General features: G+C 35.4%; 1 protein-coding gene across 1 annotated transcript in view; it reads right to left on the bottom strand.

The window, feature by feature from the left end:
* The window catches only part of LOC106137231 (atrial natriuretic peptide receptor 1), a 70,216-nt gene that overhangs the window by 8,895 nt on the left and 48,022 nt on the right, over positions 1-13,299 (bottom strand). Inside the window, exons 10-16 of the mRNA XM_060949733.1 lie at positions 11,902-12,043; positions 10,461-10,545; positions 8,432-8,558; positions 6,269-6,442; positions 5,374-5,550; positions 3,134-3,290; positions 804-962 (exon numbers count right to left, since the gene is read on the bottom strand). Coding sequence (XP_060805716.1) covers positions 804-962; positions 3,134-3,290; positions 5,374-5,550; positions 6,269-6,442; positions 8,432-8,558; positions 10,461-10,545; positions 11,902-12,043 — 1,021 coding nt within the window. The remainder of the gene's footprint in view (positions 1-803; positions 963-3,133; positions 3,291-5,373; positions 5,551-6,268; positions 6,443-8,431; positions 8,559-10,460; positions 10,546-11,901; positions 12,044-13,299) is intronic.

The raw sequence follows: 13,299 nt of genomic DNA, 5'->3' as shown, positions 1-13,299 counted from the left end.
TATCTTCGTTACCACATAAAAGCATACGAATTAATTATAACACACTTTTCTTTGTGGTCCACTGTACTTTATTTGAAATAGTATTTCAACAACGTTCTATTAATAACCCTTAAATACCAATTATCGTCAAATTTATACTCAAAGGCCAATAATCGGCTTAAGTACTTTGTTTAATCAATTTTCATGAGATACAACTTATACAATTATCTTAGTTTATATTTCGAGATAGAAATAGCTCCTGTTTATTTTTGAAATCAAAGCTATGATTTCACTTGGTACTTTTATAAATATTTTGAGAGCTTAATTGTATTTTCAATTGATCGGAAATGTAACAAGATATTTCATCTGATCAATATAATAGGCAATAGATAGTAGGTAAGTATAACTAATACACCAATTTTTTTTTTAATATTTTTTTCTCTTTGACAAATTTATTAATATTGATAACATTTATAGAATTATAATTTTCGACTAATATAATGTTAATTATGTAGTGAAAAAAAAAATGAAAAAACAATATTCAACAGTAATAACTACGTTAACACATTTATCCCCAACGGGCTTAACATAGTCACCGGTCACAAAATTCGCAGGCCATGTTTCACTGCATGGCTTAATGATGAAACAAGGATGAGCTTGACATAGTCACAGGCTCACCCCTCCCAACTAATCCAAGTTTATAAGCTTTCCCCCTTGATTTACTTTTACAATTTCCGTGAATGATAAGAAGCTCAAGAAACAAAATTGTACAAGTTTTGTATTGACAAAAGTGTATTTCGCCAGCATTTTCATAAGCAGCTTACCTTTATTACTCATATTGGCCGTGCAATGATGGAAGGGCCCAGCCCTCAGGACTATCTCCTCCAGAATAATGCCGAAGCTGTACACGTCTCCCTTCAGCGAGGCAGCCGCTCCAGGGTATATGCTGGCAGCCACCAGCTCCGGGGCTGTCCATAGTAGCTCTATATAGATAGATAGATAAATATAAATACGGGACAAATTACACAGATTGAGTTAACCTCGAAGTATGTTCGAGACTTGTGTCACGAGATACTAACTCAACGATACTATATTTTATAATAAATACTTATATAGATAAACATTCAAGACCCAGGCCAATTAGAGAAAGTTCTTTTCTCATCATGCCCTGGCCGGGATTCGAACCCGGGACCTCCGGTGCCACAGACAAGCGTACTACCGCTGCGCCACAGAGGCCGTTGGATAAGAGATGGTAAATTTATTTTGTTCTCTGTAACGAGTATTGTCAGCCCCTAGAATAGGATGAGTCATACAGAACTTAAAGAAAACTAAAGAGATTTTGTAGGGAGTGAATATAGGGTGCTCTGTTAGTGAGCAAACGCGGCTAGTATATTCGGAAGGTGGTATAATACATTTCTCTGTTACAGCACAAAAATATACAAATCATAGAAACACACTTAAAATTCTACTATTAAATATTATATTTCTTCTAAAATAATCAATCAATTGTTTATTTGCATCAATACATCATAGTACAGGTGGCTATAATATTATTGAGAGTTAGGTATTCAACCTGTAACTTTAAGGTATTATATGTATATTGTACCTTAAAGTTTTCGCCTTCACAACAACAAAAAACATTTAAATCCGTCCAGTGGGTCCGGATATTAATACAAAAAGGCAAAGAGAATATTTATTTTCTATTTTATTATATCCATCGGTATATTAATTAGTATATTAAATAATAATCGGTGTATTAATGCATTTAATAAAACGAAGAATATCTCGTCTGATAACCCAGTTAATAGGAGGCCGTATGACCTAACCAACTTGGTTCGTAGTTGTAATAGTACGTAATTAAAAAATATCTCATTAAATAGTTCAGAACAATACCAATTTTTCGTTAAAGCATAATTTTAACGTTGTCAAAATTTTACAGTCCCACAATAATGAGAAATACTCCTACCTGTTTTTACCGCATCGATTCATTTTAATTAACCTTTACCGGCACTCGTTTTTATTAAGCTGACAAACGAAATTTTGATAACGTACGGTTAAAATAATTTTTTTTCTATATTATAACAATCAACCCTTGTTTTCCAGAGAACTTGGCAGCTGTTGAAATTTTGAACAAGCCAACATTCAATTACATATTTTATCATAATTCTTTTCTAAGTTGACTTATTATTTTAGGTTACTTGCATATTAACTTATATAAAATCACGTCACTTTTCCAAAAGGGCAGGCAGCCTACGATACCTTCCTGCATATTTCTTTCACTTCATCCACAAATCTCTCTTCATGCAAACCCTTAGGTTTCGATTACTTTTGACCTTAATTTGACCAGGGTACGTTCTTCTAGGTTAAGACCCACTCCAACGCAACGTTCTGACGTTGTGTTTCTTCATTTTTTTAACAAGTAAAGAACAATATTTTGTCGGTTACTCAAATAAAACTGTAATTTCATAATACAATAAGCATTAATTTTTTGGGAAAGTTCTAAAGCTCACTGAATTATGACTTTACGAGTAGGTATGCTAGTTTTTTCCCGGTGATTCTGTCCCGTGGGAATTGCAGAACTCTTTTAATTAAAAACATCTTCCAATCTTACATAATTTCTACGTTATACATAACTTACAGTGTGACAAACAGCTGTTTATATTTTTAACACAGTCTATTCATTATGTAAAAAAACACATGGTTATCTATAAAAACATTAAAGTTAAAACCCCTTCCACGCATCAGCGAACTTGTATACTTATATTTGTCTGCAACATAATGTTACGATCGTAGGCATCGTAGAGGTCTCTACGAAATTTCGTAGAGGTCTCTACGAATTTTCGTAGAGACCTCTACGATGCTCGAGGTCTGCTACAAACTGTAAAAGTGGGTTTAAACTAAAAGATTTTCCATACGAAAAATGGCAACATGACTTAAAAGAAATGGTAAATTTTGCTAAACATAATTTAATAGATATACTAATAGTTTAGCACAATAACAAATCCTAAAGAAGAATTCCCACATACTCTTTCTTAACTGACCTGAATGAAACTACAAAAGTTGTTCTTTGAAATTACGACTATCACTAAGCAAACCATTCTATTTGTACCGATACTACTAAGTTATTTTCGTAGACCCAAACCCAATTACTCACTGTAATAATAAGTGTCGTCCTTTATCAAGTCAGTGGGTGTACACAGGGTGTTGAGGCCGTAGTCGGAAATCTTGAGTACGAATCGTCCATCGATGAGGCAGTTAGAAGATCGGAGCTTGCCGTGCGCACCGAGCCCGCCATGGAGATAACACATGCCCTGGTGAACGAGGGAAACACCGTAATTGATTTATGTATCGGTAGTTTTGTTGTTTTGGTGGCATTAAGATCTGGTGTAGTTTGTTATTTGCGGATTTGTATGTTTATTACGCGATATATATTTCTCATTTTCTTTCGGACGGTTTTGTAGTGACAGGAGAAATAATAAAAAAAAAATCAACAAGTAAATGTCAAGTGGCAAGTGGAAAGATGTGGTCTCTGCCTATCCCTCCGGGTTAAGAGTCGGGATTTATGTATGTATGTAGTAAATGTTTATAAGAATTAATATTCTCTCTCTCATTATTATGTGTTCCCAATTGTTATAATATTTCAAAAGTTATGCCATATTAAAAAAAGTTTTACCAATCAAATACTACCACTTACTAGCCCTAATAATTCATTTTGTTTGTGACATTGATAGTTAAAGATGGAGTGTGTCTAGTTTAATCTGTGGAAATCACCACTAGATCATCATTCCAAATTACATTTAAAATATAAAAATATATTCGGGACAAATTACACAGTAAGTTCGAGACTTGTGTTACGAGATACTAACTCAACGATAGTATATTTCATAATTTCATAATTACTTATATAGATAAACATCCATGACCCACGCCAATTAGAGAAAGTTCATTTCTCATCATGTCCTGGCCGGGATTTGAACCTGGGACCTCCGGTTGACGTAGACAAGCTCACTACCGCTGAGCCACAGAGGTCGTTTACACTACTTTAAATTTAAGCTTTTAAACTATTGACTTCACTGCTAACTGCTTTGCATCCAGCTGAATAACGGAGACTTTAATAAAGGACTGAGTGTACCACTTTAATGTATTCTATTATAATGCGTCTGTGAATAACGTCACAGTTTAACCAAGCTCGTAAAGTTTCCGAGTGATTGTTTAGTTGTAACTGTGGGGCTCCCGTTATAACGCATTCTGTCGTAAACTTCTGATGTCACAGTTATGGCAAGTGACCATTGTTTATGGTACTGTTGATGAAAATATCACAAATAACATTAACCGACAAAATAAAGTAGTGTTCACATAATTTCTTTTTTAACAAAGAATTATACATATAATGGTGTGGAAATTATGGGAAAGTAACAACGAATTTTAGTTTACTGGGCGACTATGTATTACTACTCAACCGGACATTTTGGTAAACGGTAAGATTGAAGTGTGAACGGTAAGAATTGGCAAGTATGATAGTGATATTGAAAGGAGAGTGAACGCGGGGAACATGGTGAATGGAGCTTTGCATGCCTTTATGAGCAGTCAGAAACTATCCAAAAAGGCTCGACTGGCTGTGCACAGGGGCGTGTTGGTCCCGACATTAATGTATGGGAGTGAAAGTTGGGTATGACAAAAGAAGCATGAAAGCAGAATAAATGCAGTGGAAATGAGAGCGTTAAGGAGTATGATGGGTGTGAAATTGAGTGACAGGATAAGGAACAGCGTGATAAGGGAATGTTGTGATGTGAAAGAAGATGTAGTTACAGGAATAGAAAAGGGTATGTTAAGATGGTTCGGTCATGTGGAGAGGATGAATGAAAGCAGGTTGACTAAGCAGATATACAAGGAGAGTGTGGAGGGAAAGGTCGGAGTGGGAAGACCTAGACGAACGTATCTTGATCAAATTAAGGACGTCCTGGTAAAGGGTCAGGTCAAAGTACCCGAAACCGCCGAGCTTGTATGAAGAGAGTTATGAATGTGGACGAAGCGAAAGAAGTATGCAGAGATCGTGGCAAGTGGAAAGAGGTAGTCTCTGCCTACCCCTCCGGGAGAGAGGCGTGATTTTATGTATGTATGTATGTATGTAAGATTGAAAACAGTAAGACCCCGTTCTGGTTTGTACTTCTAACTTACGTTGTCATATTACTTAGTTTAGGTTGTTGTCCGGGTTTTCAAATATTAACCATTATGGATGCAGCCCAAATATACTTTAATAATCATTTAATTCTTAGGCAATATGTTTTCAAATTTTATTGATGAGTCCATAAAAGTACAAATTCGCAAGATGTGAAGTCTATTTCATGTCCCTTGTAGCAAAAGAGAAGCTTTTGGTTTCAACGCAGAATTCACCTGTACTATGTCATGAACCAGCGAAGTCCTGAAGTTCCAGTCCAGCTGCAGCTCATCGTTCGCCAGGACGTCCTTCAGGGATCCCTTGGGACAGTACTCCGTGAGGATGAACACCAGGGGACAGTCCACGCAAGCGCCAATGAACCGGGCAGTGTTCTCGTGGGACACGTTGCGGGCCTTGGGTTCGAAAACATGGAAGTAATTTCGGAGGATTGAAAAGGTATTTGGTTATATTTTTTCTAATATCTATAGAAATTATAGACACATGACAATATAGTAGATAACACTTAATATGAAATGAAAATAATAATTAAAAACGTTTGTATGAGCTGTAATGGTTATACCGGGATGAAAATTAAAACGATGAACATAGAAAACAATAAAATATCGCACTCTTTTTTAGCTTTCTTTTTTCAAATATGAAATACATATGTAAGTGGCCAGTAGTTATTATTATATTGAACGAAAAAAGTTTATTTTACCTTTTTTCGCTACAGGTAAAATAAAAGTTCCCAGGGCAACATTGCTTATTTTTTCTTAGCGCTTGTTTCCATAAATTGAATATTCATCGTGGAAATTCCAGCCTGGGAAAAACCGTAGAATAAATATTCATCCGCGTAAATTAAATAAGCAACTTAAAATCTTTCTCTGGAATACAAAAATAGATTCTTTATGTTTGAAAAAAAATATTTCGTTTTTATAAACATACATATTAACAGTAGACAAAGTCTGGTTGGTGACCAAAGGATCACATGTACGATTTAAAAAAAAAAAAATAAAGTTCAATCAGGCTGTTTAAGGTTTTGTACTTAAGTAAAAGGTTATACGAAACCTTTTACTTAAGTACAAAACCTTAAACAAACCTATTTCCTCATTTTAACTGTTATTTGGGTACCTGTTTAATCTCCCAAAGCAGCTTCTTGTTAAGGTCCAGTTTCTTCCTGTGGATCTTCTTCACCGCCACCCGGTTTCCCTTGAACAGGCCCACGGTGAAGGAAGTCAGCGTGATGGAGGCGCTGGTCCCCACTGAAGTCGCGTTGCTACCTCGTCCACTCCAACCGAGGGATAACTGGTTCGACATAAATATGTGATAGTTAGATATAGGTACATTTATTTAAGGTGGACTTAAATACATTAATAGTAAATGATAGACAAATTAGGTAAAACACCTTTATTTAATGCCGTGTGGTTCCCGGCAATAAAAAAAAAGAATAGGACCACTCCATCTCGTTCCCATGGATGTCGGAAAAGGCGACTAAGGGATAGGCTTATAAACTTGGGATCTTTCCTCTTGCCACAACACCTCTTTCATTTATCAGTCAAACTCACCGTTTTCAGATGAAATATATCTAAAATATAAAATTCCAACACATAATCTAAAAGAATAACATAATACCCAACTAAATCTGTTCAATAACTATATAAAAGAGCAATATTTTCCTCAACTTTCGAAAACACGAAGTTACTCTGCGCTCGGAAATTGGCTAAAGGTTTACTTTGTAACGTAACTTTTGGGAAGTTTAATTACCGGGTCGGCCATGTTGTGACAAAAAATACGTCCCAAAAATATCGAAATGTCTGCGAAACTAATCCATTATTATGATGAATACTCAAAAAGTGAAGAACTTTTATGACGCTCGCCGTGACGAGGTTTACAACATTAGATTTCCAGTTTAGACCATTATTTTCATTGAATTTCAGAATACTTATTTGTGGTACTGAATGCTGGGAGTAACTTGTTCATTTGTTTGCATATCATCTGTACAAACTTTTTATGGCTGAAACTGGCCACTAAGAAAAAAATAAAAATTAAATATTATGTAAGGCAAATATAGTTTTTAAAAGGCGTTGAAAACATGAGTTCACTGTAGTATACACCATTAAAATTAAATTTCAATTGTTATGTTCAATTAGTTCAGTTAATATACTTCGGTGTAGTATAATAAGTATGAACAAGATCTCTAACATATTTTATGAAACATTATAAGCTTTATTCTGGATGAAATTTTTGTATGATATTACTGTTTCTCTTGGCTTCGAGTCGTGTTCCAATTTTCCTAGCTCGGTTTTCGCAAATGATAGGACAACTAACTCATATCTAGTTACCCTGCATGGAACTCTATGACATGCGTAATAGAGGTGCATTTGCAGTAAAATTGAAAAGGTTGATTGTAGCCCTCTCGATTTTATGGTGTAAATATATTTTAGACGTAGTATTTGAATTTTGAAAGCATTGCTATTTACGATACACAATAAATTTATATCTAATACCACTTTATTACGCAAGAAATAAAATAAATTCCAGATTGACATTGATCACAATTGAATGCATACAATAAAAGTTGCACTCATTAATTAATTCCACGGCACTTGAGCTTAATTGGCACTAACTACGAGAGGCATTTATGTGCCATTCAATTAACGAGATTACCTGGTAGTTGTTAATTAAATGGACGTAGTATATAATGCTCGTTTTATACTTAAGGCCGTTGTTGTACGAAATACAAGATTTAAACGATGTAAATAGTTTTATAAAAACTAAACTAAAGAATATTATATTAATCAACGCCCTGTCAAGGTTTGGCAATTTTATATAGTTTTCGGATTATTAACTCCTTGCATTGAATTAGAATTTTTAATAAACTAGTTGTAAGACTGTTGGCTCTGTCTGCCCCGCAAGAGATACAGACGTGACCATATATATATATGTATATATATGTTTGTAGTTGTTAGTCCTTCTGTTCTGTTCTATAAATCTAAAGTAAACTCAGAATTCGATGCTTCGCTTAGGAATCAGATGACCCAAAGCGTAGATTCGGAGGCTGCTATTAGGAACAACAAGAACGTTCCTATTATACCTCCTCTTGTCCATTCAATGCCGAGGCAACGCGGCGACAATGCTACCTTAACTAATGCTTACGGTAGTGGAAAAAAAAGCTATAAATCCAAGCCACTAATATACTTATTCAGAAGAGTCTTATAACCACGTGCACAGCACTCTTATAAAGAAAGTGTCGCACAAGAAAGCATAAAAACATTAGTTTAAAAAATGTCGTACCTTGACTGCCTCGTTAATGTTGTGCAGAGCTGGGCTGGCTCCGAGTCCTGTGCCCACCTCCACCAGCACCTCCTCGGGGCGCACCCGCCACGCCATGTTGTTTAGCTCGGCGTCGATTCGTGCTTGTCTAAGGACACAAATATAGATTAATTATAATATGATTTGGGGTCGAGATGGGCCGAGATTACCTATGTGCCTGTATGTCTGATATAGGGTATCAACGCACATCCCAAAAGATTTCAAATTTGACATGAAGATTCCTAACGAAATCTAATAGTGCACTAAGAGACTAAGAGACAATTTTCCGAAAATCCCTCGTTAACTTACCATTCTAGTCATAATAAACGTGTTAGCTACGTCAAATTGGACTGAGCGCAATTGCTATTTCAAAATGCTTGATTAGTAGTTAACGATAAGCAAACATGCCCCAAATACAAATTCAGATCTTCTTTGAACAATAATCACTATCACGAAATCTAGTTAATGAGAAGATTTGACGGACTCTGTGGCTCAGCGGTAGTACGCTTGTCTGTGACAACAGAGGTCCCGGGTTCGAATCTCGGCCAGGGCATGATGAGAAAAGAACTTTTTCTGATTGGCCTGGGTCTTGGATGTTTATCTATATAAGTATTTATTATAAAATATAGTATCGTTGAGTTAGTATCTCGTAACACAAGTTTCGAACTTACTTCGAGGCTAACTCAATCAGTGTAATTTGTCCCGTAAAAAAAAAAAAAAAAAAATTACCAGTGAATTCAGTTTGATTTTTGTCGATACCTGGAATGTATAATATTTATTTCCTACTTTGTTTTGTTTTATTTGTTGTACAGATGTTTTAATTAAAATAATGGCAATACGAGTTTTAATCCATTTTGGTTGAGGTTTTCGGTAGCGTAAAATATGTACAATAGAGATTTAAAAAAAAACGCTTACATTTTTTTTTAAACCGAATTATTGATGTGAGATCTTCTGTGATATGCAGGTGATGGGTGGGTTATGCTGGTAGTCACGCATACCTTATGCTATAATTGCAACTCAATAATTGTGAGCCATACGAAAGTGCAGAGATTTGAATCATTTGGTTTGGCTCTTTAGAGTAGCACCACTCTATAACTTTCACCCGGATGTCGTAAAAGGCGACTAAGGGAAAGGCTCATAAACTTGAGATTGCGTTGAAATCTAATTCATCACGATGACGGTTATACATATAAATAGTCATACATATAGATGACTGATTACAAATTAAAGATCGTAAAATATAGTTACACAGAGCCAACAACCTCAAAAATACTGTAGGGCCACGTTCAGCTGTTTGACTCAAAGGTGGAATTGAGATTTAAATAGTGACAGGTTGCTAGCCCATCGCCTTAAAGAATAAATCCCAACTTTATAAGCCTATCCCTTAGTTCTTTTGTGTGAGTTCGACTAAACCCATCCATCATATTTTATGCCACTCTGTCAATTTATAACTGAGAGGGCAAAGCCCTAAGATGTTCGTTTTTCATATGTCAGACGCCTATTTATATTCCAACTAAGTAGAGCTGTGCCTACATCTTATCTCACTTTTATCATTTATAATTGTTTAGCTTTAGCCAAGAACTTCACTCACGTAAGAGTTTTCTGAAGAAAAAGTACTCTACGATGTAATATTTTCACTATCTGCCATAAGAACTTAATTATTTGACTAACATAGTCGGTAGTCCACACATATAAGACAACAAAATATCTTGCATACGAACATAGATACGTGCGTCACTGTGTATTCGTCAATTACCTACATCCGCCATTGTGCATAGTACCTTATTGTTCACAGTTATCATTCTGTTATTTACAATAAACAATTTACAAACGAAAAAACATAAAAATTCTTAAAAAAAAGAAAGTTACACAATAAAAAAAACGGAAAACGGTTAAAAATATTCCACGAAAATCTTCGAACAAATATCACAAAAAGCACATAATATTTCGCTGGGCGAGCATTGTGTTAAGGTTGGAAGTTCATAAAAAGATAATAGATTCTTATACTTACTTGTAAGCGACGCAGGCAGCTGTCACGGCGAACGTAAGAAATATCGCCAGACCAATAAAACAATAAATTATTACGGTTTGGGCCTCTAAGCAGCGTGAAAAGAAACGGAAAAAATAAATAACATTTTGTTATGAAATAATTTAACTCCTGGAGGTCTAGTCTATGTGTCTGCCAAATTTCATCAAAATCCGTCACCTATAGTTTTTGTGTTTATACGACCTTACAGAGAAATTTTCTTAACTTTGAAATTATCTAGAAAAGCTTATATAACTGGAGGGTTAGTATATCACTGTGCTAAATATCATCAAAATCGGTGGCGCAGTTTTGAGGGTATTCGTTAATATGTTAAGTTAGAACTTGGGATGATAGTAAAAAAATCATCTTACATCCATCTCAGTTTGGTCCTAATATGTCATAAAGTCCACTTGTTGTACATTTTACGTGCATAAATTGATTAAAAATATTAAGAATTATATAAATCCTAAACACATAAATTATTTGTCAGACCGCAGGTCGATGTCCAAGGGTAAGAAATGAAAGTAGTTTTAACTAACCGTAAATTAATTAGTTCCTTTTTTAATTCACTTTTGTTTCACAATAATCAGAGAAATTTTAATTAAAATGGTCATTCACGCCACGAAGTTGTACGAGCAATCTAAACTTTGTAGACGTAAATGAATGAAAAAAAAACGAAGATTGGAACAAAGAGAATCGACAGTGGTTGAATTGGCAAATAGTAATTGGTGAAAATGGCGCGAACAGGAAAAGTTTTGATTAAAAAGTTTCCGAGAATTCGCCAAAATGTAACATACAAACATACATAGTTTAAAACACAGGTACAAGAACTCTACATACAAACATATAGCCACGACTATATCCATTGCCGACAGAGCCAACAGCCTTGAAAAGACTAAAAGACCACGTTCAGCTATTTGACTTTATGATGGGATTGAAACAAGAATTCTGACATAATTAATTTAACAAAATTAATATATACGTTAATGGGTACTAATGTAGGTAAATAAGTAAATAGTAGGAATATTTCGTAACAAAAACCATATCGCGTTGTCCACGAAACACGGAAATGATAAAAATAAAACACAAAAGACGTTTTCATCTGAACATGTAACAGAGAAAGGTGATTGACATCGCCGACAATGCATAAACATATGTAACCACTGAATGGATTTCATTGAAATTTGAAATTCGGGAATTATTATGAGGTATGAGTATGAGGTGAGTCATATCTGTTTTCATAGGGCCCGTCACACTGGGCATTATTCGAGGGTCAGTCATCCTATGCAGCGTCGACACGGCATCGACTATATAGAATGTATGTGCATCAAACAGGTAAGTGCACATCGCATCGCTTGTAAGCCGACGACGCTCGAAGGACGCCCAGTGTGGAGAGGACCATAAATAATAATAATCATTCGTTTACCTCCTTGGCACATGGGGTCGGTGCCTAAAAACCCACAACGCGGCGTGTCGGGGGGCGGGCCCCGTTTCCCGCCAGGCCAGTGGATGGCCTTGCCAGCAACTGGCTTGTAGCTGCTGTTCAGGCCGTGATAGAACGCCACTACCTGTACAAGATGACATTTTTTAAGATAATAATCGTCACTCTCATCTCTGCACTTACCCCTTGGGGGAAAGGCGCTGCTATTCTATAGACAACTAGCTTTCCGCCCCCGGCTTCGCCCACGTGTAATTCGGTTATATATAGCGTTTTTTAATGATCTCGACAGGGCTTTTTCTTCCACAGGCTGAAATCTTGTTACAACTGGAATTAAATATAGCCTGTGTTACTCAGGGATGATTATCTACCACAGCATGAGGAATATAATTCCCATTAACAAACAAAATTTCTTGAACCATTTTAATTAGAAATTTTTTAACTAAAACTATATCTATGGAAATTAACTAAGACTAATAAAGTAACAAAGAAATGAATAAAAAATGAAGAAAATATTAAAAAATCAACTCACACTATAAAACTTATCCAACACTAACTAAATATACTATCAAAAATATCAAATCTAATCAACAAATCAAAAATTAACTGAAATAGAGAGTAAAATAAGTTAAATAAGTCAAGTTAAAAGTTAATGAATCAAACGAATAATAATTTCAAATCAAAATATTTGTAGTGTGTAATATGTAGTTTCGCGTATGTCCGCTAGGGGCGCTGCTAAAATTACACGATAAATTATAATATTTTACGCTACCTAGCTAAATGACGGTAACGAAACCATAGCGCGATCTATCTCGATGCCAACGCCATCTATCGAGCATCGAGACAACTCGTGATAGTTAATCTATCTTCTATCTATACATATAATAAATCTGTAGAAAGGTCAATTCTGTACATTGAAAATATTGAAAAAATAAATAGCAGGGGGTGTTACTGGATCGATACCAAACACAAAAATGTGATTAAAAAAATTTTTGTCTGTCTGTCTGTATGTTTAGGCATCACGTGAAAACTAACGGTTCGATTTTGATGAAACTTGGTATAATTATACCTTATTATCCTGGGCGTAAAATAGGATACTTTTTATCCCGAAAAAATACGAAGAAAAAAAATCTTAATTTTTCAGTTTATCCATAGACGTTGTTCTGTAGAACCGCGAACACACGTTGCGTTACCCGCAGTGGATTTAGCGCCGTAACCTGTAGCGCCTAAAGTCGGCTTTGGCTTGAACCGTTTGCTGCACAAGCGGGCCGCTACTAATTACTATGAAAAAAATAGCGACATTTTACCTGAAAATAAAATGTTTATTAAACATACTTACCTTATTCGAAGCTTATTATATGAGAGAGGGGCAGCTATTTCCGGTCC

Source organism: Amyelois transitella, chromosome 19, assembly GCF_032362555.1.
Source record: "Amyelois transitella isolate CPQ chromosome 19, ilAmyTran1.1, whole genome shotgun sequence".
Lineage (NCBI taxonomy): Eukaryota > Metazoa > Arthropoda > Insecta > Lepidoptera > Pyralidae > Amyelois > Amyelois transitella.
Note: the sequence above shows the minus strand (reverse complement) of the source record. Positions and strands in the feature narration are given on the sequence as shown.